The sequence below is a fragment of the Eubalaena glacialis genome, chromosome 7, assembly GCF_028564815.1.
Source record: "Eubalaena glacialis isolate mEubGla1 chromosome 7, mEubGla1.1.hap2.+ XY, whole genome shotgun sequence".
Taxonomy (NCBI): domain Eukaryota; kingdom Metazoa; phylum Chordata; class Mammalia; order Artiodactyla; family Balaenidae; genus Eubalaena; species Eubalaena glacialis.
Window position 1 is genome coordinate 40,980,744 of NC_083722.1, and position 27,676 is coordinate 41,008,419.

Genomic DNA, 27,676 nt, shown 5'->3' on the forward strand with positions numbered 1-27,676 from the left:
AATCAAGCATTCTGCTCAGGGCACAGCGAGTGGCCTGTGTTGACCACAGAAGGATGATGTACGGGGCACTGAGGGAGATTAAGATGGAAATGGAGAAACCCCAGAATGTGAGAGTTAGAAAGGGCCTCTGAACCTTCTGCCTCTACTGCTAGCTCTCATCTGGAACACTGCAAGAGCCTCTCTTACCCAGACTGGGGAGCTCTCTTCTTTTTTGAACTGAGAAACACACAGGTAGTAGTCAGAGGAGGATAACTATTTGCAGACAATCTCCAAATATCAGTGGCTTCACATTTCAATCCACTTGGGTTGGCAGAGAGCCTCTGCTCCACACAGTCATCCAGGGATCCAGGATCCTTCCATCCTGTGACACCACCATCTTCAACCACAGTCCTGAAATTTAGACAGCATGGAGAAGGCAGCCCTCACATCCCATCCTGTGGCCCTACCCAGATGGAGTGGGGGGGCTGAGATTACTTTAATTGTGTGCACAGGATGAGGAAATGGGTTTGATGAGAACCTAGTCTGTCTCTACTGTAACCTCTTTCTCCATAAACCTCACGTCAAATTGATACCTGACTTATGGGGGGAGAAACAGAGACATAAAGAGCAAGTGGGGGGCATGTGGGGTTAGCAGGGGACTGGTAGCGCCAGAACTGCGGGTTCTGACCCAGATCCTCCCCCAGGCCGTGTCCTCACACAATGAGTGTGCCCAGAGTGCTGGAGATTGGCTTAGCCTCTCCCCAACCTCAGTTTCCTCATCTGTCCCACGGGACCTCTGACTCGGTCCTCAAGACAGACGATGGGGAGGAGCAGCTGCTCCTGACCACCCCCCCCACCGGCTGGGGTGCAGGGACAAGGGCAGCCTGGGAGACAGTCAGCCAGCCCCACCTCTGTCCCTCTGGAGTCCCCTGTGTGATTGAAGAGGAAGCTCAAAAGCAGCGTGTTATTACAGCTTTTCCATAATGCAATGTCATCAGGAAAGCCTGGTCCTCTGGGCAGCACCCTCGCAGCCCCATCCCTCTTCCCAGCTGCACGGAGCCTTTTAGACCATGCTGGAAAGGGAAGGAAGCAGTCTAATAAAACACATGGCAAGGCAAGACCACTCTCAGCAGCTCTTCAGAATGATCTAAGCTTTGGACTTTTGATTTAAATCTGCATCCTCTGTGGCCAAAACATAAAACAGAAGATGAGGGAAAGAACAAAAATGAAAGTGTGGGTGCCAAGAATCAGAGGGGAGGGAGGGAGGGAGGAAAGCAGCTCTGGGATGACACCAAGTCAGGCGCCGGCCAGACAGGTTGACTTGCACCCAGGTTGGCTCCTTTCCATTAGGCATTGCTCAGAACCCCTCCCTTTTGTCACTAAGCTGCCCTGAGATGGGACAGGAAGTTTGAGAGCTCATCCTAGAACAAAATCCAGAAATCTACCCGCCCCCAATTTGCCCTCCACCTTTCTCCCTCAGACCTCTAAAGAGGGGGTGGGAATGTTCATTGCAGCGCTATTTACAATGACTAAGACATGGAAGCAACCTAAGTGTCCATCGACAGATGAATAGATAAAGAAGATGTGGCACATATATACAATGGAATATTACTCAGCCATAAAAAGAAACGAAATTGAGTTATTTGTAGTGAGGTGGATGGACCTAGAGTCTGTCATACAGAGTGAAGTAAGTCAGAAAGAGAAAAACAAATACCGTATGCTAACGCATATATATGGAATCTAAAAAAAAAATGGTTCTGAAGAACCTAGTGGCAGGACAGGAATAAAGACGCAGACATAGGGACTTCCCTGGTGGCGCAGTGGTTAAGAATCCGCCTGCCAATGCGGGGGACACGGGTTCGAGCCCTGGTCCGGGAAGATCCCACATGCCGCGGAGCAACTAAGCCCGTGTGCCACAACTACTGAGCCTGTGCTCTAGAGCCCGCGAACCACAACTACTGAAGCCTGCATGCCTAGAGCCCGTGCTCCGCAACAAGAGAAGCCACTGCAATAAGAAGCTCTTGCACCGCAACGAAGAGTATACCCCGCTCGCTGCAACTAGAGAAAGCCTGTGAGCAGCAACAAAGAACCAACATGGCCATAATTTAATTAATTAATTAATTAATTTTTTAAAAAAGACGCAGATGTAGAGAATGGACTTGAGGACACGGGGAGGGAGAAGGGTAAGCTGGGACGAAGTGAAAGAGTGGCATGGACTTATATACACTACCAAATGTAAAATAGATAGCTAGTGGGAAGCAGCCGCATAGCACAGGGAGATCAGCTTAGTGCTTTGTGACCACCTAGAGGGGTGGGATAGGGAGGGTGGGAAGGAGACGCAAGAGGGAGGAGATGTGGGGATATATGAATATGTATCACTGATTCACTTTGTTATAAAGCAGAAACTAACACACCATTGTAAAGCAATTATACTCCAATAAAGATTAAAAAAAAAAAGAAGAAGGGGTGGGGACAGGTAGGCTGGGAGACCTCGGTTTATTCTAACGTCCTTTCTCTTCAGATTCCTTTGGTGAGAGATGACTGTTTGCCAGGGCCTGTTGTCAGATAGTGACTAGTGCTTGGAGGGAAAAGGGAACCAAAACTGATAGGGCTGCTACTTTGAATGGGGACCAGGGAAAGCCTCTCTGAGGTGGCATTGAGTAGAGAGCAGAGTGAAGGTGGGGAGGCAGGTCCCTGGGGCAGATGACAAGATATCTCAACAGAGCTGAGGGGCCTGGATGTATTAGGCTGAAATTTAAGACCCCAGCATCTCCCAGCACACCTCCAACACGTATGTATCTTGAAAAAAAGCTCACCTCCAGAAAAAGGCAGCAATCTGCTTCCAGCGTGACCCTTCCAGGGGCATTAAATGACTAGGTCCTCCAGTGCAAGTCTGGACCCACTTTTTTTTTTTTTCCAGACCCACTTTTAATGGTAACATATCTGGGTACTGCAGCCAATCATTTCCTCCAGTTGAAGAAGCTGAAAGAAGAAAAATCAGGCAATCGTGCCCCACAATACAGCTAAGTATTTAATTTGTTTTTAATGTTTACATTATTAACAGCAGCATTACAAAATGATATTTTTACTTTCAAGCGATTTAAATGTGCGATTCGGTGTTTCAATGACTGGGATCATTATAACTTGAAAAACTGAAGCAGTGCTCCCTCCCTCCTCTCTCCTCCCCCTGATGGTGCCTGGTTTCTATAAAGAACTAGTAGGGCTCCATAAAGCCCAAATACCCATCCTAAATGGATCGGGAGGTGCAGCCCCGCTGGGGTTTTTCAAGGAGCCAGGGGAGGCTGCATTCAGTGTGGAATGAGTGACAGTCAGCAGGTGGGTGTTAACATGGTCATCAACTCCCTGAGGGGCTGGCACTGCCAAGCCACATTCCAGGCAACGCCTATTAATGTGCACAGAATGGCGTCCGGTGACTGACAAGCCAGTGAGCCCAGACTCTGGCTCCAATCACCCACAGGCATGGGGGGCCGCGAGTGACAAGGTAAAACAAGGCCAGAGAGGCCCCCAGTGCCCCCTGGGAAAATACAGAAACACACCATGCATGCAGTTCACAACGATAATGCTGCACAGAGGCCTGAAGAGGCATCTGATGGAGGGTTAAGTGCACAGGCTCTGGAGTCAGTCAGCTGGGATCCAGGTCCAGGCTCTGCCACTTACCCACCCGGTGACCTCAGCAAGTCCTTGTCCTTTCTGTGCCTCAGTTTCCAACTCTGTAAAATGGGGATAAAAGTGGTACTTTTCTCTGAGATCCATTGTGAGGACCAAATGAGTCAATAGGAAGGCCTTTAGAACACTGCCAGGCACACAGAAAACACTCAGTACGTGTCAATTTATCATTATAATTCCCATTTTAAGATGACGAGGTGAGGCTCAGAGTGATTAAATAGCCCACCCAAGTTTGGCTGCTCCAAAGGCCTTTGCCTTTGCTGCCCCTCTACCTGGAAGTCGCTTTTGCCCCTCGTGTGACTCAGGTCTCTCTCAAACACAAGCCCCTCCAGGCCACCCAGACCCCACCCCCACCCCAATCACTGTGGATGTAGAACCCTGACTTGACCCCTCCCTGGCACTTATCACATCTGAAATTATCTTGTTCATTTACTAAAGGACTGAATACGTATAAAGCATTATGATTATTATTGTTATTGTTATGGTATGTTTGCTTGGTTGTTGTCTGTTTCCTCCCACTTAAATGTAAAACCCATGGGATCAGGGCCCTCATCTGCTTTGTCCACCACATGGAAGGAGCTCAGGGCTGGCTCCGTGGGTTTGTGATCTGAAGGCACCACCCCCCCCACCCCACCCCCGGGTTAATACTCTGCTGTTACTGTCTTGAAATTTTCATAATTTTTTCATAAGGAGCTTCACATTTTCATTTTTCATTGGGCCCCCACAAATTGTATAGATAGTCCTAGATGAATGAATGAATGAATGAGCGAGTCCACATTCCAACCCAGGTCTATCAGCCTCCACAGCGTCACTACTGAACCATCAAGTCATACAAGCCTGCAGTGGGGGGAAGAGAGGTGGGTACTGAACCAGGGCAACCACAGGCTGATCCAGAAGATGCTGTGCTGGGGAAATGAGAGCCTTAGACAGAGGCACTGTTTCGGGTTTCCCCTGCTCCACTTGTTCTTCTCAACCTCTCCTTGTGCTTGTGCTTGTGCCTCAAGTTAGGTGAAAGCCATGTTACTCTTTCTCTTGTTGAAGACAGAGGGACCTCTGTCCCTGCCTCCCAAGACACCTGTTGGCCAGCCAGGTGCTATTCAAAGCCACAGCTGTGATGGGGCCTCAGGCAGAAAGACAAGGCCTCGGGGCACCCAGCACAGCCCTAGCTGCCTGGAGCTTGATACTGATAGTAAATACATATAACCCTCCTCTTTGGGCCTCGGGACAGCCATCAAACATATGTGGTTATAAATATGTTACCCAGTCCAAGCTCACTGCACGACAGGCCAATAAATCGAGAGACGAGTTGTTGGGGCATGGAACAGTGACTTTATTCGGAAAGCCCGCAGACTGAGAAGATCGTGAAGTGGTGTCCCAAAGAACCACCTTCCCAGAGTTTGAATTCAGGCTTCTTTTATACTAAAATGGGTGTGGTTGGTTGCTGCAAACTTCTTGGTGCCAGAATCCTTTGTTCTTGCAGCTGTCCATATAGGTCCAGTCGTAATGTTCCTGTAAACCTCCAACAAGACAAATGGTATTCTCTGTTCTGCAACTTTTTATCTCCGTATGAATGGAAAGTGTTATACCTTTAAAGGTCAGAGCCTTGAGAATGGGCTATCCTGTATATCTCAGGCTATAGGCAACACTCTTGTAGCAAAAACAATAGATACAAAGGTTAAAGTAAAAGAAACAGATCCAATATGGACTCAAATTTGTTCTTCCCTATTACAAATACAGCTGTGGTGAGAGTGGAGCAGGTAGGTACTGTTGGGCTGGGAATGCGTTGGGGGTGCCCTTGAGCGCCTCGTTTTCCACTCCCCCTGAACTCACCTCAAGTGGGCATCACACACCCTGGGTCCCCAAAGGTTCTCATTCATAGGTCTTTACCCTTAAGGACTTCAGACAGTTCAGAGCTGTTCCCTGTTAAAACCACCCGCTGATTTTTCCTCCTCCCTCTTCAGCTCTCCCATTCTGCCCCAGGCCTGGCTCTTGCTATGGAAGGAATGTCCCTCCATTCCCACTTATCCAAACTCTAACCATCCTCAAGGCCCAGCCCAAATGCTATCTCCTTCGGAAGTAATCCCTGATCTTCCTCCTCCTAATCTCCTGAACAGCTAGAAGTACTAGTTCTTTCTCCAAACTCCTAGTATTCCCTAACACTTCAATTAAAGCCCTTGTCACTTTTAACTTTGTGTTTTGGTTATGTATTCACTTCCTGACTCAGGGCAGGAGTCTCCTGGACTTATGAATTAGGCAAGGTGAGAAGGAAGAGGTTTGCGGGAAGCCAAGTGTGTGCACAGGATGGTTCTGGCTAAATTCAGGCAGTAAAGATGCAAAAGGGGGCTGAGGCTTTCTTAAGGAAAATCTGGAAGGTGGGGGTATCTTTTGAAAAGAAAAATCAGAACATCCCACACGATATGCAGCTGGAGATGTAGAAGAGAAGGCTTGGTAAGACAAGTTTTTCCAGACTGAATCAACCCAGATGACGTTGCTCAAGCAGGGAAAAGTAGCTGGCTTGGGGAGGGGGCGCTCAAAAGGATACTGATAGAAGCTGAGGAAAGGACAGAGCTGAGGAGCACTAAAGAAGGAATTGTGGCAGATCACCAAATGGTAGCGACAGGTACAGGGACTGTGAGAAAGGGGAGGGGGGCTGCGAACCACGTGTGCATGCTACGTGATTAAGTTCAAACACATCTTCATCGAATAACCACTTGTATTTATATGCAAATGTATTCGCTTATGCAATTAGCAGAGGTCTCAGAGGAGGGTTTTTTAGTCTGGAGCTTGTGCAGTCACTGAAAAAGAGAAGCAAGCTATCCCCGGTGTACTCCACGCCTGACTTGCTCCTGGGAACCGGGTTGGTTCCAGGAAGACGAAGACTGAATTAGCTAGCCCAGCAGAGACAGGGGAGCGGCGGCCCCTCCCGGCAAGCGGCAGGGCGCCGGCCAAGTGGCGCATGCTTACTCCTCCCTCCCACCCCACCTCTTCGAGAAGCCGGCGATGCTTAGTGCGCAAGCTCCATCTGTTCCCGCCGACTCCTCCCTCAGGGGCGGAGACAATCAGGGCCCAAGATGGCGGCTAGCCGCTACAGGCGTTTTCTTAAACTCTGTGAGGAATGGCCAGTGGACGAGACCAAAAGAGGCCGGGACTTGGGCGCTTATCTGCGGCAGCGGGTAGCGCAGGCCTTTCGGGAGGGAGAGAACACCCAGGTGACCAGACTGTGGGGTCCGCCTGCGGCGGGGAGGCGGTTGGGGGGAGGGGAGGAAAGGAGGAGGCAGGGCGGGGCCCACGAGCGGCCTGGCGGCGGGGCCCCGCGCATGCGTGCGCCTTTCCTCCCTGGCCGCGCATACCTGGGGACCCTCTTAACGCCCAGGGAAACTGCGGAGAGCGGTGATCCTATCTTCTACTCAGTACTTTCACCTGGCTGCACGTTGGAGGTTCCTGAGGAGCTTTTTAAAAATCTAGATACCTGGGACCATTCGACCTTGTTGAATCAGAATCTCGGGGGGGTGAGGCCTTGGCCTCAGTGTTTTTAAAAGCTCTCGATGATTCAGCGTGCAGCCAGGGTTGAGTCCCACAACAGCAGTCCTAGGTGGTGACAGTCATAGGCTTATTGCTCCCCTGATACGATGCCATTACCTCGAAGTGTTGTGCAGTGTTTGAGCTGATGCCCAAGGACCTATGCAGGGTCCCCACTAAGCCTTGGTGTGCTTCCTGGGCCCTTGTAAGCCCGTGCGGCAGGTTTGAGTCCTCACCCCGTGCCCATGTGTGTGAGTAGTAGACCTGTGTTCTTGCTCTCCTCCAGGTTGGTGCTGCACTTCTGGGATTTGTTCATTCATATAGCACATACTTATGGAAAACCCACCATGTGCCAGGAACTGTTCCAGGTGCTGGGGAGACAGTAGTTAATTAGATGAGGTCCTGCCCACATGAAATTTAAGTTTACGTCCTAGTTCAGGACACAGTAAGCAAGTAGACACACATAGGTCAGTCCAGAGAAGTACTATGATGGATATGAAATAGAGTAGCATGGTAAAAGGGTAATATTAGTTATGATAGATAAAGCCTTACTGAGGAGGTGACACATAGATGAGACCTAAGGGAAGACAATGAGCCAACAATGAACACTTGGTGTTCTTTCAGGCAGTGCAATGGTCCTGAGGCAGGAAGCAGAAAGAAAGCCCAAGTGGCTGAAAGGTAGTGAGTGAAATGCCATTTTCTAAGAGTTGAGTCAGGGGAGGACAGGAGTCAGGCACGGTAGGGTTTTATAGGCAGGCTCTGGTTAGGGGTTGGATTTTATCATAAGACCAGTGAGAAGCCTCTGGGGAGGTTTAGTCAGGGGGCTGATGTGACCTAGTTTACTCTTTTTTTTTAAAGATCACTCTGGTTGTACCAGTGAATGGATTATAGGGAGGCAAGAATAGAAACAGTCACTCTGGTAGCCCAGGCAGGAAATGGTGGTGGCTTGGATGAAGGTGGCAGCACAGGAGATGGAAGTGGCCAGATTGGGGTTGCAATGTTAAGGTTGCATCAACAGGACTTGCTGATGTATTGGATATAGGGTAAAGGGAAAGAGGAACCAAGGATAACACCTAGATTGTTTTGGCCTGAGCAACTCGGTGCAAGGTGGTGCCGTTTACTGAGATGGGAAAGACGAGATGAGGAACAGGTGAGGCGTGGGAAGAACATCTTTAGTTTGGTGTTAAGACATGTTAAACTTGAGATGCAAAGTGGATTTACTTCGAAGTGGAAATGTCAAAGTAGACAGTGAGATATTTGAGCCTGGGGCTCAGGCAAGAGGTCAGACACATGAGATGTGACACATACACACACAGCCTGAAGAAATGACTTTTGCGAAATTTGGCCACAACCTGTCAAAGCAGGAACATGGCTTTTTGGCAACTTAGCCCAACCCAGACCCAAGCCAGCCCACCTAATGGAGCAAGAACAACATGCCCAGTGGCATCATCGAAACCAAGTGCTGACTGGGTGGTGGGCATGGACAGAGTGTCTGGCTCAGGGCTTTGTTGGGGGTTTGGGGGTGTCACACAACACGGAGGGCCCTCACACTTCTTACAGTGGTCTTCACTGGCCCGTAGTATAAAGATATTGAAGGCAAGAGTCATAGTCCCAACTCTGCAAATCCCATAGCCCATAGACTTTCTAGGGCTATGCTCCCTTCATATTTTCAGTGTGAGCTTCCTGAGAATAGAGACGGTGCTATTTTTATCTTTCTCCCCACAGTGTCTAGCATAGTTCCTGGCACATAAAAGACACTCAGTAAATGTCTGAATGAATGGGTAAATAAATGATTGGTTATGGCTCATGAGACAAAAATCATTTGAATATAGTTGCAGATGTAGCAGAACTAGATGGAGAGAAGTAGTGAAGAGTGAGAAGGGAATATTTCTGTGCCCTGAGTGGTGAGAATTAATTTGTGAGCTTACTCTGTGGGGAACTGCAGGAACTACAGAAGAGAGACATAACCTGGTCCTTATCACCAAGGAGCTTACAGTTGGACAGACACGTGACTTGCTTTAATGAAATTCGGATGGTGAAACCAGCCAGCAGAGAAGCTGACAGAGGCTAGATCCCTGGGGAGGTGAGAGTATGACCTTCACCTACTTGACTGTTAGTGTAAGAGGAGCCAGAAAAGGAGGGTAGAGCTTTCTCTTTTGGAGTTGTCATCCTTTGTCGTCACCTAGGGAGATAGTTCTGATGAGTAGAAGGCGCACACGAATTTGAGTCATGGCTGCAGATGCAAGTCATGGCTCGGTTGATGGTTCCAGAGCAGCTGATGAATGCATCCCTGGTAGAGTGAACCAGTGCATCATGATGGCAGCAGGCACATGACTCAGGACCACTGTTGTGGTACCTCATCCTGATGTCACCCAAGAATGCACCTGGGCTTAGTAAATCTTGGTGATGATTTTTAGAAGGAGCAGTCCCTTGCTGGAATTGAGAACAGCGCTGTGAGTCACTCCCACTCACACCCCCGGATCATTTATAAAGAACTTGAGAAAGAAAGGTGGTTCATTAAGCTGGCAGCCAGGGGCAGGCACTCGACCCGGTCAACTGATCGGTGCGGAGCTCCCCCTCGGTTATGCCATGTGCTAGAAGGACAGGACTAGAGGGGGAGGCAGCTCTCCGCCGCGTGTTTGTTCCTGTAGAGGAGAGGAGCAGGCAGTCCTGCTCTCAGCCTTGTGGCTTCCTGCATCTGAACAATAATGCTGAACGCGTGCATGGCACACTTGCATGCATGGTCTCATTTAGTCTATTCCTTAGTGCAGCTGAGTTGAGGTCACCATCACTGTTCCCGTTTTACAGGTGAAGAAACAAAATCTGAAAAGAAAAACAACTTATTCGGGGTTCCCCAGGAGTTAAATGGCAAGACAAGTGAGCGTTGTCTTCTTTGTGCCTGAACTATCCTCAGCTCCCATTCCTCCCAAGTTATTTCTTCTTGTTAGAAAGGCCTCTTGTTCCATGAACTTCAAGCCCTCCCTTCCCCTCACTTCCTGCTCAAGACCTCTTTGGACCATGGACAGTTTTGGCAAAGAATTAAACATCCCTCTGTTTACCCACCTGCTTTTCTTTGGCCCAGCCCCTACGTCCCCATTGTGGATGGGGAGAAAGATGGTCCTCAGGTGGGACACCAGCACAGAAAAGCCAGAACCACTAGAAAGCAAATTAATCATTCAGACTTGAAACCAGGGTACAGAAATAACTGCCTCCATTTATTCCACCACAGATTGCCCTTTGGGGAGTCTCACAGTCCACTCCACCCTAAACCCACCAAGAGGGAGGTGGGAAGCAGAAACACACTTAACACCTCTTACACCCTCTATCCTATTGTGCAGTTTTTTAAAGCTAATGTTTATGGATTTTGCCCCCTTTCAATTCAGTATCCCTAAGAGAACGCGTGTTCCCTGCAGCCCCAAGAGCTTAATAAAAGAATCACAATATGGGGGAAGGTGGCAAAACAACAGTAATTGTTGACTTAAGTACAGGGGAAGGTGCAAACTCTTCTAATGAGTTCATTAGATGCACAGGCAGCTTCCTAAAAGGTCCCTGGCAGCACCCACTTATCCAGCACGGGGCACAGCTCTGAGGAGCCACCCAGGAAGGGGCTCGCCCACCAGAGAGTTCTTGTATTAAATACCCAGGTTGAAATAATATCGGCCCCATTTGAAAGGAGTTGAACTTTGTCTTGGATTGGCAGTAATGTAGGTGATACGTCCAACTCCTCAGAGGGGAATTCAAAGGTTTTCTGTGATTCTGTTTTCTCAGTCATCCAGTCGGGGCCTGGTCTGTGGCTCAGTGTGGCGGGGTGTAGCCCTGTGTGTGTTGGCAGTGGTGATGCCATCCAACGTTAACCCACCCCCGTGTGTGGGTCCTCTGAAGTCCAGTTTTTGAGGCAGGGCCTGAGAACAGATTATGCGATTTTTAGTTGTAATATTGAGCCCACTGCAAAACAGCCGTTGTGAGGAGAATCATGTCAGAGAGGGAATGCAGGCATCTCCATCTCTTTTTCTCCCCCAGTTCCGGATGGAGCTGGAGGGAGTTAAGGTAGTGTTTAGACCAAGGCATGGCAGTTTTCTAGGCATGTTTAGAGATGTAGGTGCTCCTCCTGGAGGGCTAGATTATCCAACACTTTCAGTGGGTCACCACTTAGAGATCTTTGGGTCTGCCTGTTGCCTCCTGGACTAATGCAGCTTTGTGAGGCCTTCCCTGTTGTCTAATCCAGCCTATGTCCCGCCCCCTCACCACACCCCAGCGTCTGCCCCGGCCCCAATGAGGGCTTCTTCTCATTGCCTCCCAAATTGGTCATAATGTAAATGGTTCTTTTTTTTTTTTTTAATATATTTGATTTACAGCGTTGTGTTAGTTTCAGGTGTACAACAAAGTGATTCAGTTATATTGGGTTGGCCAAAAAGTTCATTCAGGTTTTTCTGTAAGATTTTACCTGTTACCCCCTATATACTATATATAAACTATATATGTATATACTATACATATGTTCTTTTTCAGATTCTTTTCCATTATAAGTTATTACAAAATACTGAATATAGTTCCCTGTGCTATACAGTAGGTCCTTGTTGTTTATCTATTTTATATATAGTAGTGTGTATCTGTTAATCCCAAATTCCTAATTTATCCCTCCCCTGCCTCCCCTTTGGTAACCATAAGATTGTTTTCTATGTAGGTGAGTCTGTTTCTGTTTTGTAAATAAGTTCATTTGTATCATTTTTTAGATTCCACAAATAAGTGATATGATATTTGTCTTTCTCTGACTTATTCACTTAGTATGATAATCTCCAAGTCTATCCATGTTGCTGCAAATGGCATTATGTCATTCTTTTTTATGGCTGAGTAATATTCCATTGTATCTATGTACCACATCTTCTTTATCCATTCATCTGTCGACAGGCATTTGGGTTGCTTCCATGTCTTGGCTATTGTAAATAGTGCTGCTATGAACATTGGGGTGCATGTATCTTTTCTAATTAGAGTTCTAGTCTTTTATATATGCCCCGGAGTGGGATTGCTTGATCATATGGCAACTCTATTTTTAGTGTTTTAAGGAACCTCCCTACTGTTCTCCATAGTGGCTGTACCAATTTACATTCCCACCAGCAGTGTAGGAAGGTTCCCTTTTCTCCACACCCTCTCCAGCATTTGTTATTTGTAGACTTTTTGATGATGGCCATTCTGACTGGTGTGAGGTGACACCTCATTGTAGTTTCGATTTGCATTTCTCTAATAATTAGTGATGTTGAGCATCTTTTCATGTGCCTATTGGCCATCTGTATTTCTTCTTTGGAGAAATGTCTGTTTAGGTCTTCTGCCCATTTTTCGATTGGGTTGTTGGTTATTTTGTTGTTGAGGTATATGAGCTGTTTGTATATTTTGGAAATTAAACCCTTGTCAGTTGCATTGTTTGCGAATATTTTCTCCCAGTCCTTAGGTTGTCTTTTTGTTTTGTTTATGGTTTCCTTTGCTGTGCAAAAGCTTGTAAGTTTGATTAGGTCCCATTTGTTTATTTTTTCTTTCATTTCTTTTGCCTTGGGAGACTGACCTAAGAAAACATTTGTATGATTTATGTCAGAATGTTTTGCCTGTGTTCTCTCTTCTAGGAGTTTATAGTGTCATGTCTTATACTTAAGTCTTTAAGCCATTTTGAGTTTAGTTTTGTGTATGATGTGGGGAGTGTTCTAACTTCATTGATTTACATGAGGCTGTCCAGCTTTCCCAACACCACTTGCTGAAGAGAATGTCTTTTCTCCATTGTATATTCTTACACCTTTGTCAAAGAGTAATTGACTGTAGGTGTGGGGGTTTATTTCTGGGCTCTCTATTCTGTTTCATTGATCTGTATGTCTGTTTTTGTGCCAGTACCATGCTATTTTGTTTACTGTAGCTTTGTAGTATTGTCTGAAGTCAGGGAGGGTTATGCCTCCAGCTTTGTTCTTTTTCCCCAGGATTGCTTTGGAATTCTGGGTCTTTTGTGGTTCCATATAAATTTTAGGATTATTTATTCTAGTTCTGTGAAAAGTGTCATGGTTAATTTGATAGGGATCACATTAAATCTGTAGATTGCTTTGGATAATATGGCCAATTTAACAATTTTAATTCTTCCAATGCAAGAGCATGGGATATCTTTCCATTTCTTTGAATCATCTTCAGTTTCCTATATCAGTGTTTTATAGTTCTCAGCATATAAGTCTTTTACCTCCTTGGTCTAGTTTATTCCTAGGTGGTTTTATTTTATATATGTATTTTTTGATGTGATTTTAAAAGGGATTTTTTAAACTTTCTCTTTCTGATATAGAGAAATGCAACTGATTTCTTTATGTTAATCTTGTATCCTGCTACCTTGCTGAATTCATTTATCTGCTCTGAAAGTTTTTGTGTTGAGTGTTTAGGGTTTTCTGTATAGAGTATCATGTCATCTGCATATAATGACAATTTTTACCTCTTCCCTTCTAATTTGGATACCTTTTATTTCTTTTTCTTGTCTGATTGCTGTGACTAGGACTTCCAATATTATGCTGAATAGAAGTGGTAAGAGTAGGCATCCTTGTTTCATTCCAGATTTTAGTGGGAAGGCTTTCAGCTTTTCACTGTTGAGTATTACGTTGGCTGCGGTTTTGTCATAAAGAGCTTTGATTATGTTGAGATATGTTTCCTCTGTACCCACTTTGGTGAGAGTTTTTATCATGAATGGATGTTGAATTTTATCAAATGCTTTTTCTGCATCTGTTGAGATGATCATGTGGTTTTTGTCTTTTTCTTTGTTTATGTGGTGTGTCGTACTGATTGATTTGCATATGTTGAGCCATCCTTGTTAACTTGGGATGAATCCAACCTGATCATGGTGTATGATCCTTTTTATATGTTGTTGGATTTGGTTTGCTAGTATTTTATTGAGAATTTTTACATCTATATCAATCAAAGATATTGGCCTGTGATTTTCTTTTTTGGTGGTGTCTTTGTCTGGTTTTGGTATCAGGGTGATGGTGGCTTCATAGAATGACTTTGGGAGTGTTCCCTCCTCTTCAGTCTTTTGAAGAAGAGTTTGAGAAGGATCAGTTTAAGTTCTTTGTATGTTTGGTAGAATCCCCTAGTGAAGCCATCTGGTCCTGGACTTTTGTTTGCAGGGAGTTTTTTTTTTTTATTACAGATTCTGTTTCACTTCTAGTGATCAGTCTGTTCAAATTATCTATTTCTTCTTGGCAATTCCCTGGCGGTCCAGTGGTTAGGACTCAGCACTTTCACTGCCATGGCCCGGGTTCAATCCCTGGTCAGGGAACTAAGATCCCGTGAGCCATGCAGCGCGGCCAGAAAACCCCCAAATTATCTGTTTCTTCTTGATTCAATTTTGGTGGGCTGTATGTTTCTAGAAACTTGTCCATTTCTTCTGGATTGTCCAGTTTGTTGGCTTATAATTGTTCATAGTATTCTCTTATGGCTTCTTGTATTTCTGTGGTATCAGTTGTTATTTCTCCTCTTTCATTTCTTATTTTGTTTATTTGGGTCCCCTCTTTTTTCTTCTTGGTGAGCCTAGCCAGAGGTTTGTTGATTTTGTTTATTCTTTCAAAGAACCAGCTCTTGGTTTTATTGATTTTTTTCTTTTTTTTTTTAATCTAAATCTTATTTATTTCCTCTCTAATCTTTACTATTTCCTTCCTTCTGCTGACTTTAGGTTTTGTTTGTTCTTCTTTTTCTAATTCTTTTAAGTGGTAGGTTGGGTTGTTTATTTGAGATTTTTCTTGTTTTTTTGAGGAAGGCCTGTATTATTATGAACTTCCCTCTAAGAAATGCTTTTTGCGGCATCCCATAGATTTTATATGGTTGTATTTTCATTGTCATTTGTCTCAAGGTATTTTTTAATTTCCTCTTTGAATTCGTCATTGACCAATTGGTTTTTTAATAACGTGTTGTTTAGTCTCTGTGTAATCGGGTTTTTTTCTCTTTTCTCTTTCTGTGGTTGACTTCTAGTTTCATGCCATTATGGTCAGAAAATATGCTTGAAATAATTTCTATCCTCTTAAATTTATCAAGGCTTGTTTTGTGTCCTAATATGTCGTCTACCCTAGAAAATGTGCTATGTGCACTTGAAAAGAATGTGTATTCTGGTTTTTTTGGATGTAGTGTCCTGAAAATATCAAATTAAGTCTAACTGTTCTCTTGTGTCATTTAGGATCTCTGTTGCCTCATTGATTTTCTGTTTGGAAGATCTGTCCATTGATGTCAGTGGGGTGTTAAAATCTCCTACTTTTATTTTATTCCCATCAATTTCTCCCTTTATGTCTGTTCGTATTTGTCTTATGTATTTAGGTGCTCCTATAACATATATTGGGTTCATATATGTTAATGAGTGTAATATCCTCTTCTTGCATCAATCATTTTGTCATTATGTAGCATCCCTCTTTATTTATGGCCTTTGTTTTGGGTTTTGTTTTATTTATTTATTTATTTATTTATTTATTTATTTTTGGCTGCATTGGGTCTTCGTTGCTGCACGCGGGCTTTCTCTAGTTGCAGCGAGCGGGAGCTACTCTTCATTGTGGTGTGCGGGCTTCTCATTGCGGTGGCTTTTCTTGTTGCGTAGCACGGTTCTGGGCACGCTGGCTTCAGTAGTTGTGGCACACTGGCTTCAGTAGTTGTGGCACACGGGCTCAGTAGTTGTGCCTCTTGGGCTCTAGAGTGCAGGCTCAGTAGTTGCGGCTCATGGGCTTAGTTGCTCCGCAGCATGTGGGATCTTCCCAGACCAGGGTTCAAACCCGTGTCCCCTGCATTGGCAGGCGGATTCTTAACCACTGTGCCACCAGGGAAGTCCCTATGGCCTTTGTTTTAAAGTCTATTTTGTCTGATATGATATTGTGACCCCCCCCCGCCACTTCTTGTGATTTGTGTTTGCGTGAAATATCTTTTTCCATCCCCTCATTTTCAATCTGTGGGTGTCCTTCGCCCAAAAGTGGGTCTTTTGTAGGCAGCGTGTTGTAGGCTCTTGTTTTATTATCCAATCTGCCATTCTGTGTCTTTTGGTCAGAGCATTTAGTCCATTGACATTTAAGGTAATTATTGACAAGTATGTATTTATTGCCATTTTAAATCTGGTTTTCCAGTTGATTTTGTATTTCTTCTTTGTTCCTTTCTTTTTGTTTTTCCTTTTGTGGTTTGATGGTTTTCATTTGTATTACACTTGAGTTCTCTTCTTTTTGTTTTTTTGTGACTCTGTTGTATGTTTTTGATTTGTGGTTACCCTGGTTTTCAAGTATGTTAACCCATTACTGTATCTGCTTGCTTTAAACTGTTAGTCATATAAGCTTAAACACATTCCAAAAAATCTACATTTTCTTACTCCCCTCTCCCAAGTAAGAACAATATGATTCTGATGTCCTATTTTACATTTTCATGTTTATCCTTTTGCCATTCATTGTAGTTATAATTGCTTCCACAAATTTTTTTTGATTTTTCTTTTTTAAATGTATGTTCTGGTTTATTTAAGTGATCTACAATCCTTTCATATATTTGCTTTTCCTATTGTGATTTTCCCTTTCCTATAGATTCTTGCTTCTTTTCTATTTAGAGAAGACCTTTCAATATTCTTTTTAGGTTAGGTCTAGTATTGCTGTATTCTTTTAGTTTTTGCTTGTGTGAGAAATTCATTATCTCTCCTTCTATTATAAATGATAATCTTGCTGGGTAGAGTATCCTAGGTTGCAGTTTTCTCCCTTTCAGGACTTTGAATATATCTTGCTACTCCCTTCTGGCCTGCAAAGTTTCTATAGAGAAATCAGCTGATAGCCTTATGGGGGTTCCCTTGTAACTTACACTTTGTTTTTCTCTTGCTGCCTTTAAAATCCTCTCTTTATCTTTAACTTCTGCCATTTTAATTATGATATGTCTTGGTGTAGGTCTGTTTGGGTTCATCTTGTTTGGGACCCTCTGTGCTTCCTGTACCTCGATATCTGTTTCCTTCTTTAGGTTTGGGAAATTTTCAGCCATAATTTCTTTAAATACATTTTCGATCCCCTTTTCTCTTTCTTCTTCTGGGATCCCTATTATGCCTAGATTGGCACGCTTTGTGTCCCATAGGTCTTTTATGTTGCTTTCATTTGTCTTTTTGTCTGCTGTTCTGATTGGGTGATTTCCATTATTTTGTCTTCCAGATCACTTATTCATTCTGCATTATTTAGTTTTCTATATATTGCCTTTAGCTCAGTTTTCATCTCGTCAATTAAGTTGTCTGATTTTGATTGCCTCCTCTTTATAGTTCCTAGTTACAGTGATCTGCATTTCTGTCGAAAGCTTTTCTTAGCTCCTTCAGCATTTTTGTTACCTTCTTTTTGAACTCAGGGTCTGGTAGACTGGAGGGGTCTGTTTCATTGTTTGTTCTTTTAGGGGATTTCTCTTATAATTGGGAGTGGTTCCTCTGCTTTTTCATTTTACTTATATTACTCTGACTCTGTGAATTTAGGGGAAACAGTTATCTACTGTGGTCATGAAGGGCTGTTTTTATGTGGAAACACCCCTGTGTAGCCTGTGTGAGTCTAATATTTTTGGTGCAAAGGCTGTTTTTGGTATGGATACCTGCCATGTCTTTCCTCAGGGTGTGCTGGCCCTTCTCCCCTTGATAGGGGGTGTGATTGGTGTTGTGGTGACCAGAGCCTGCACTGGATGTTGGGCAGGGCCTCCTCTTTGCTCTGTGGTTGTCACAGCCCTATCAGGGGCAGGGTCTGCTCCCCAGTTGTTGAAGTAGAAGCCCCCAGATCCGATCCTAAACTGTGGTGTGAGGTAGGTGGGACTGGAGCACTCCCACTGGGAAAGGAGCTGCTGTGTATTCCTCCCCAGGAGTTGTCTACCTGGACATGCGCTCTGTAACATCTCCTGTCACCTGGTGTGCATGCTCAAAAAGTACACTGTTGTTGACACTGCCCTCGGCCCCACCTCTGCTGTGGGAATACCAGTACTCAGCTCAGATATCAGCCCTGCTTCTGCGTGTGCATGCCCACAAAGTTTGTTGTTGCTGGCACTAGACGTGCCTCAGCTAGGGGAGTGCAAGTAATCAGCTCAGATGTCCTGTAGAAGCTGCCGCTGGCATAAATTTGCTGAAGTCACGCACCCGCCAGGAATCGGTTCAGATTTCAGCCCTACCTCTGCATGTTGGCAACCCACTGGCGCTTGCGTGCTCCCAGAGCTCATAATGGTGGAGCCGTGCCTGCCGTGAGCACCCAGAGAAAGAGACCGCTGTGGTGGGGTCACGCCCCCCGCTTCACACGCACGTTGACAGTAGACCCGGGCTCCATCCTGCGCACAGCACCCCCAGCCTCGCCCCGGACCACACTCCAGGCCCTTCAGTCTGTCTTTGCGCAGCCAGAGTGAGTCCTCAAGCCCGAGTTCCAGCCCCCAGCCGCTCCGCACACCAGCAGGCATGTGTCTTGGGCTGGGAAGTGTAGCAAGGTAGCATGGACTGCCTGTGCTGGTCTCCCTCTGTCCTGCCTGCCACAGGCCGGCTGCTGTGCTCTCCTCTGAGGCTCCCTATCTGTCCCAGTGGACCTCCCAGTCGGTGAAGGGGGTTCCCAGGGTAAAGGAACCTTTCCCCTTTGAAAGCTCCCTCCCGGGGCACAGGTCCCGTCCTGATTCCTGCTTTTTTTTTTTTCTTTCATCCTATCCGGTTATGTGGTGATCTTTCTTGCAGCTTTGGTTGTATGAGATCTTCTGCCAGTGTTCAGTGGGTATTCTGTGAGAATTTTTCAACATGTAGATGTGTCTTTCATGTATTTGTGGGAGGACGTGAGCTCCACGTCCTTCTATTCTGCCACCTTGATCTCTGCTCCCAGGTTCTTAACCTTTGAGAACCTAGTGCACTGTGGACCAAAGCCCAGACACAGAGCTTGTCAAGAATCTGGTGGCTTCCCAGGCCTTGAAGCACTCCTTGGCGCGACTTAAGACCCTGCCTGCCTGGACCATCCTTGTCCCCCTGCCTTTTCATGCCTCTTCCTCCCAGTCCCTCCTCTGATCCCCATTCTGCCCAGCTCTGAAGTCTACACTCCTCAAAGTGAGGGACTCTGACTCCCCATTACTCTGTGAACTGTCACTGCAGTGAAACGCAAACCTTCCCTGTAAGGGAGCCACACCTGCCATGTGAGCCAGGCCTGGTAGCTAGCTCCTGCTTCTGATCTCCTGTAACTCTTGGCACTCATTTACACTCTGTCCTGGTCATTTTTTATTTTTAATGTGTGTGTATCTTGTCTCAGCTTGATTGCCAACTTCTCTGGAGCCGAGGCTGGATCTTTATGTCCCCTCACAGCCGCCTAGCAGAGCTCTCTACATAGTAGATACTCAAGAAATAGATTTTCAGTTGAATTCAAGGGAATAGACTCCCATAATGGAATGAACTCATTTCGGAAGTTCATTACCAAGTCATGAAAACCTTTTCTCGTAGATCCTCCTGGACTGAATCCAGCTCTACCTTAATTAGCAAAGCAATTTGCAACACTTTCCCAAAAGTGCTTATGCATCCCTTTGTGTGGCTGGAATAGGGGCCGCTGTACCAATTGCTGTCACCACCCAATATTCAATTTTGAAAATCAAAATCAGTGCCTGCGGCAGTGATATAGATTTGTATGTATAAAAGTTTAATATGGTAAAGAGAAATTTACTGACGCCTGAGCGGGGGAAATGCAAAAGGAGCAAAAATAGAGCCATAAAGGACACTTTGTCACTTGAACATCTATTTTATTCACATTTAGGGAGCAGAGCTGAATTTTTCATAATACCCCACTGCTGCCTTTTTCAAACCCAGCTTTGCTATTAGTCCTAAAATGTCCGTAATCTCATTAGGTGTGAATGCAAAATCAGGTAGTTTAAAGCTTGTATATAAGAATATTTCTAAAAGTGCACAGTACACTTCATCGGGAAAACTGTGTATTTCAAAATTCAGTGATGCTTGTGCTGGAGTCTGTGAATAAAGTGTAGGATGTAGGTATGTGGTGAGGCTTCCGGAATTAGACAAGTATTTCTATTGATGTACTTTTAAGTAGTAAATAAGACTATTTTGTAATTGCTGAGCTTGGATTGGGTGTGACTAGGAACCCAGAATTGGCCTTGGCTCCATCTCTGCTTAGGCAGTAATAGCTTGGCTTGAAGTTGCCGTACCTCAAACTCTCATCACCTCCACTGAGCTACTTTTACAGCCTCGTACAGACACCTTCTGACCTCAGATGAGAAATTGGGTGACAAGGTCACTTTTTGGTGATTGGTTATTTATAGGTGCTTCTCAGATTATTCTTTGAGGCTCCAGGCTTTATGGAAAGTATCTGGGAGACTGTCTCTTTAATACTGAAGGACTTTTGAGAGGTTCAGGGAACACAGAGGGTCACTTTGGTTTTTGAGCAATGCTCTGTAGGGTGACCCCATCCTCTCTCTCTCTGTCCCTCCCCTCTGCCCTACTTCTCTGTCAGAGGTGGGAAAAGCTGGGCAGGAAGGAGACACCCTGCTCGCCCCACTGAGGGTACAGACGGAGGTGGCTGAGGAGCCCTCCGGCCAACTCTCACTGTTAGATTTGGAGGAAAGGCAGGAGGGGACTCCTTTTGGCAGCATCTCTGAAGGTGAGGATCTGGTGGGAGCGCGGGTCTGGTGAGGATGCGATGTGTTGGTGGTCTGCCGGCAGTGAGGGAGCCTGGGAGAGAGGCGCTGGGCAGAGTCAGTGCTGTGAATGCCTTTCTTAATTAAGAGCTGGGTTGGGAGGGTGGTCGGTGGTGGTGGGAGGGGAAGGTCGGGTTGCACGGCCATCAGGTGGAGGACAGGTGCTGCAGACAGCCACTCGCTCGGCAGAGACCAAGGGTCAGTGCGTGATCCCCGCCAAGCTGATCATGAAACGCTTGGGGACCACTGAGAGCCATCAAGCTCAGGGCCGGAGGTCCAGTCAGGGACAGAGTGAAGCTTCGGTGATTTTCCATCCCTTCATCACTTCCGCCTCCAGCCGTACCCTGCAGTCACACCAGCAGCACCGATCCGCTGATGTGTCCCAATTGCTGTCCCCTGGGCGTGTGCATGAGCTGGTCCTGTGCCTGGAGAGCCCCCACGTCCTACTGGTAACTTCCGCCCACCCTCGCCGTGACCCTCGGCAGGGCTTCCTTGGCTCCGCTGATGGTGTCAGGGGCCCTCCATGCACCCCTCATTCCACTGTCACGGGGATCGTCCTGAAGTCTTCTTTCACCTTGTAGTTAGTGCAGTAGAGGCCTGTGTTTACTATAACTGTTTACTACTAATAGTAACCAAGACTAATCCCTCACATTCGTCAGTGTTCCTGGCCCTGAATTCAGAGCAGTCCAGGCGTTACCTTACTTATCCTCACATCGCCCTCAGAAATAGGGACAATTATTATCTTTTCTTTTAAAAGAAAAGTTAAGTTGGCCAGTATGTTTCAAAAATGTCAATGCTGGGAAGACAAAGAAAGGCCGAGGAGGTGTCCCGGCGACAAGGAGAAAGAAACGTGACAGGTAGTGCAGGAGGCGATCCTGGGCCTAAAGGACTGTTTTTTTCTGTAAAGAGTTTTACTGAGACAATTGACAGAGTTGGAATATGGACGATGGAACAGATAGAAGTGTTGTATCAATGTTAAATGTCCTGAATTTGGTCATGGAACTGTGGTTATATGAGAGAATGTCATTGTTCTTAGGAAACATACTGAAATATTATGTATATATAGATATAGAGAATGATAAAGGAAAAGTGGGAAATTTTTTTTTTAAGTGTCCGGGGCAGAGGGAGATGGAGTGATTTGCCCGATACCCCTTAGCTGGTAAGGGATGAGATCCAAATGCAGGCAGTTGGACTCCACAGCTCCCCACAGCTATGCACACCTGCTCTGACATGGGCCGGGCACACTGTAGGTTCTCTTAAATTTATAAGCAAACACATCTGTACAGGTATGAAGAGGGCAAGCAAATGATGAAATGCACAATTATCTTTTGATAATCTACATAATATTCTTTAAAAGTTTGGCTGGTGTTACCCTCTTCTTCCTTTTGCATCTTGTGCCTTCTGTTCGTCTGTCGTCTGGTTAGCTCTTAGTTTTGCATGCCCTGCTGAAGACAGAACATTCAAAACGCTTTCCCCCAAAGTGTATGCTGCAGAATTCTGTTCCAGCTGGACTTTCCCTGGAAGCGCCGCCCGATGGGGAGTCAGACTCATGTGTTAATATCCGTTCTTCTTTTTCAGCCTTTAGCCCCAGTGCACTCAAATAATGCCTTTGATCATTAGTCAACAAACACTGGCTGCCTTCTCAGCCCATCACCCTTTCTCTTCTGATGTGGCTACCTGGGCGTTCTCATGATGGGTGGCCTGAACCTGGGGATGGATTGAGTAGAACTCAATGACAGGATTGTCTTTTTTGTTTGCTGTAAAGTGGGGACCTTATTTGACATGCACACGGAGGCAGAAGTGGAGCTGCCTATTAAAATGCTTAACTACTGATTTATTTATGCTCTGCCTTCTTCGAGAAAGGATTTAAGTTGGAAAAATCCATCATTTGAATTCTGGGAAAAAACATTGAAGAGAAAGTTTCATTCTGGGGAGCTTTCAGAATTCTTGGCAGAATAATGTAAGGAACTGTAGCTAAATAATGGCAAAGGCAGAAGGAAGGGAAAACTTTTTAAGAGGTATGAGAGGGAAAAACCCACCTCTCATCTGCATGTTGCCCGCGTTCCCTGGAATTTCCAGCTGGGCCATCCGGAGTATTGCTTTCTTTCCCCCTTTCTATTTGTAAGGCTTCCTAACAGGACCTAACTGGATTCTCCCTCGTGGTTCTCCTCAGTTCACCTGTTTCATCCTAAAATACTACTTTCTTCATGTTTCTTTCCTTGTAAAATTCAACAGCTCCCCACTTACCACAGATGAAAGCTCAGATTTTTTTTTTTTTTTGCCTTTCATACATTTCATATTGAAGGTTTAACTCAAAAAGCTCTTTCTTTTTCTCCCACCCAGGCTCTTTTACCTGCATGTTCAGGCCCTCAACCAGATGGTCTGGTGTGAGGCATAGGTATAGCATCCCTGCCTCCTCTGCCCTGCTCATGCGACCGCCCCCACCAGGAAGGCCCTCTCCACTCTCCCCAGCTCCTGTGCATCCTTCAGAAACCAGCTTAGTCTCACTTCCATGATCCGCTGACCTCCTCTGACTTCTTGTGGCCCACACTGCCCCTAGCACTCCTGGAGTGTTGTGTTTTTACCGCAGTGCCTCCCACTGCGGTGGCTTGCTGGTTCACAAGTCACAGGTGTTCAGCAAATGTTTGTTTGCCAGTTGAGTTTTCCTGCAGGTTGGGGAGCTGCTGAGGTGGAGCCATTATTCCAAAAAGGTGATTTCTGACAGTGGGACCTGTGGTCAGAGAAGCCAGCTCTGAGCTGCAGGCCTGCTTCCTGTCCTTCCTGGAGGCATACGGTACAGACCTGTGTGGGGGCAGGGCTCACTTGCTCACTTTCTTGGAGGTTTTGTTTTTCAGGTTTCAGAGCCTGAGGCCTGTGATCAGATGTACGAGAGCTTAGCACGGCTCCATGCAAACTACTACAAACTCAAGGTGAGTGGGCCACAGTCTTTTGTGTCGTCCCCAGCCCTCTAACTGGAGATGACCAATAAGAGTGAGTGAAATCTGATTATACGATGTTCTGTAAAGAATTGTGGTTTTGCTACTTTCAAATGTAACCAGTAATTTCAACCAAGCCAACTAAGGCACCTGGTAGAGGCTTTTAGGTCACCTAAATGAAAGCTGTTTTTAATTTTGAAGAAAAGCCATGTGTTTTATATGCCAGTGGGTGCTTCCGGGTGTGTCTGACAACTCTTGGATCTCACACATATTTTCCCACCCCCTCTGACGGAACTGGTCTTCCCCACACTCTGGTGATAAAGATGGGGTGACTGGGAAAGTCCTGTCAGACAAAGCTGGACCTCTCCTCGGCCCTGACATGATTGCTGTCAAATTCCGTTTAGTGTGTTTTTTCCCCAGGCTTGAAAAATGTGCTCAGTAACCACAGATTTATATGGCCAAATGCCTAGTCTGTATGAAGAGGGGATTTCTTCTAAATCCTCACTGCTCAAAGTGTGGTCCGTGAGCAGCAGCATGGGCACCACCCGGGGGCTGGTTAGAAATGCAGAATCATAGGCCCCACCCAGGCTCCCGAGGCCCAGCCTGCATTTTCCAGAGGGTTCAGGTGCATGTTCAAGTCAGAGCCGCCTCTCCAGACCGGACTGGTTTGGCCTCCAGGTGGCGTTGCGCTTCTCATTCTGGCCTCCAGACACCCGTGGCCTGTGAACTGCAGTTAGAGCGTGGCTTCTCTCCACGATCATCCAGTCCCAGGTTGTGCTGCAGAACTAATCTTCTCTCCCCTCCCTCTCTCTTCCCCTCTGCCCCGTGTGACCAGTACCCTCGCCCCAGAGACACAAGCTTCAGTGGTCTGTCCCTGGAAGAATACAAACTGATCCTGTCCACAGGTATGGAAAGCACAGCTGCTCCCCTTTCTGGTTGGTTTGCAAATGAGTCTTTGTGTTTGAGCGGCCAAGGGGAATTGTCTAATAAGACAGTTTTGCTTGATGGAAAGTCTTGTGGAATAGCCCACAGGAAATTCTGAAGCTACAGGGCTCATGCTTTTTTGGCTACAGAACATGGAGAAGGTCAAAGGCATTATTTAAAAAAAGCAAATCCATCTTTAGAGCTTTTAAATTCAAGGCTGGGCAGCAGGGAACAGGGGAATATGTATTTGCCAAATGGAAGTAGTTGAAATCAGGATGGAAGGAAAATAATTTTATCTTTATGGTCCTAAGGGGGCTTTATAAACACAAGGGTTTTAATTAAAACAAAAAGCCATTCAATAGACTTGTATGGGGATATTCGCCTAAGAGTTATCTGACCCAGGGGACGTGGTCTGTGGGTTAGATATGGGTTTAACTAGGTATGTTTTGGAGTCCTTGATAGACCCTGATTAACAAGAAAGGAAAAACCCTGCCTAGCCCAGCCCCTCCTTACTTCCCCATCTCCATTGTCACTGAAGGGGGACATGGGGGGTGGTGGCAGGGGGAGCCTGGGTTGAAACAGGCAGGTTCTGGAAAATTAACTTTTTATTGCCAAGGATACCACATATAAAAATAGGCTAACCTTTTCTGCGAGGGCATGGCCCTGAAACATTGCCTCCTGGTACTCTAGAAATTTCTCTTTCCTATTCCTCTGGCAGCCTTCAGCAACTAAGGTTTGAGGATTTAGGCTTCCAGAAAACTCTTAACCTTCTGAACAGATTAAAACCTGATGGTGCCATCTGCTATTGTGTGTTGACTCTGATACTATTTTTATATTTACTCTCTGGAAAACTGGGGTAGAGATATTTTGGCCAGGCAGAATCACTTTATTGGCAATTTTTTAAAAAGTGTGTGTGTGTGTGTGTGTGTATACACACCCACATACACATATATATAAACAAATGGTACCCCCATGTCCCTGGGCCCATGTAATTACCAGCATCGATGCACAATGTCATTGTGAGGACCCGGAAGAGTTTGAGCAAAGTTTGAACTTGAAATTAGAATGGAAAGAAGTTCCAGAGGCTCAGCCTCTGCCTCTTTGTTAACTCTCGGGATGCCTGAGTTCGGAGAGAACGGGCCATAGCCAAGGAGGGGGAGATGTACGACTCCCCACCACTGGCCTGTGCTGCAGCTTGTCCTGGCTGGGAGTTCAGCCTTAGGAAATTAGCTGATAATTTGCTTTCACAGCAAGCCTCTTATTTTTGTTGTGACTCTGTGGAATAAGCTTACTGAGTGTTTCCTCTGACAGGGCAGGACACCTTGCAGTGTTTGTCATGAGGATTTGAGGGCCTGGCAAGTCTGAAATGTGGCCGCAGTCTAGGTCCCGAGTGTGTCCATCCTGGCTTGGGGTCCCGGGAGTCTCTGAAGGAGGCCTCGGCGTGTCGGTGGACAGGGAGCCCTCAGCATCCCGTTTTGTGCCCCACGAAGGAACCTGGACTTCTGGAAAAGTCCCAGGGTGGAATGCTGGCCGGGGTACAGTGCGTGTCCTAATTTAGTCAAGAGCCCACTGACAGTAAATGTTAATAGATGATGTAAGTTACCTTTTTGTTCAGAAAAGCTATTCTTTTTCTCCAGAAGTTTTATTAAGAGATGAAAATCCAGGCTATGAAATTTAAATAATGTGAAAATCTGAACTTAAAATACAAGTAAAATTAGGTATCATAGAACTTCAGCCCTGGAGAGACTTTAGACCAGTGGTTCTCAACCCGGGAGCGATTTTGTCCCCCAGGGACCTGTGGCAATGTCTGGAGACCATTTTAGTTGTCACAGCTTGGGGGGAAAGGGCAGTTTGCTACTGACATCTAGTGGGTAGAGGCCAAGATGCTGCTGCAGTGCCAGGTCAGCCCCACAACAAAGAATTATCTGGCCCCAAATGTCGCTGGGGCTGAGACTGAGAAACCCTGCCTTGGTTCCTTTAGGGGGGAGGGGGGAGGGGTGGATGTATGTTTTTAAACAGAGGCCCCACTGGCTCCCACCAGCTCCTGCTGCCTTCACGCCTGTGAAGATGGCTACGTTTTCTTGAGTGTGGGCCAGGTGCCAGGTACGTCACCTCCATTATTTCCTTTAAAATTCACAACTTTTGAGGCAGGTGTTTTGATCTCCACTTTGCAGATGAGGAACCCGAGGCTCAGAGGGTTAACTGATTGCTTGAGGGGACCCAGTGTGGAAATGGTGGGCAGGGATGGGGGCCCATGTCCAGCTCCCTCCCGGGTGCCTGCTCAACTCCACAGCGTGGGGTGGACCCAAGTGTCTGGGGTCAAATCCCAGCTCCACCACTTCCTAGCCATGTAGCCTGCTCAAGTTCCTTAACCTCACTCTGCCTCAAGTTTCCACATCTGTAAAATGGAGACAGTAAGGTCTGTGTGGCTCAGGCCAAGTTTTGAGATAAGCCTCTGGGCCTGTGGGTTGTGTAGCTGATGCTACAGTGCCTTTTCTTTGCTCACGTGGATCAGAGCGGAGAGGGCCCTGCCTAGATGCTGAATGATGATTGGATGTGAACAGAGGCCACTGTAAGGACGGTCTCTGGTACACAAGTGCTCATCCACACTTGCATTTATTTGTCTATTACCCTGCCTGATTTGCTTATCAGAAGTTGGGGCTACACTTCCCTTTCTTAGGAACATACTGTGAAAAGCGAGACATGCCTGTGTGGCGAAAGCCCTGTGGGGCCAACCTGTGTAATCATTTTAGACTTCAGCCTTTTTTTGTTGTCTTCTCCTTTTGCAGATACCTTGGAAGAGTTTAAGAAGATGAATAAAGGCATGTGGAAGAAACTGCAGGAGAAGTTTGCCCCCAGGGATCCCGAGGAGAAGCATAAGGCCTGGGCTCGGGCCTTATCACGCCCACATACCTAAGCGTTAAGTCGTGTACGTTGCCATTATCAATAAAATGCCCTGATTTCCCTGTCCTTGTAGTTCAGGAATCTCATCTGGC

The 27,676-nt window shown here is 46.1% G+C and overlaps 1 protein-coding gene across 1 annotated transcript; it reads left to right on the plus strand.

Moving 5' to 3' along the window:
* The first annotated feature begins 6,707 nt into the window (after positions 1-6,707).
* On the plus strand, positions 6,708-27,650 carry LOC133095266 (ubiquinol-cytochrome c reductase complex assembly factor 2). Its single transcript, XM_061196387.1, has 4 exons — positions 6,708-6,875; positions 23,676-23,750; positions 24,592-24,661; positions 27,470-27,650. The coding sequence occupies exons 1-4, from the start codon at positions 6,738-6,740 to the stop codon at positions 27,595-27,597; spliced, it is 411 nt and encodes a 136-aa protein (XP_061052370.1). The 5' UTR covers positions 6,708-6,737; the 3' UTR covers positions 27,598-27,650.
* Positions 27,651-27,676: the final 26 nt, after the last annotated feature.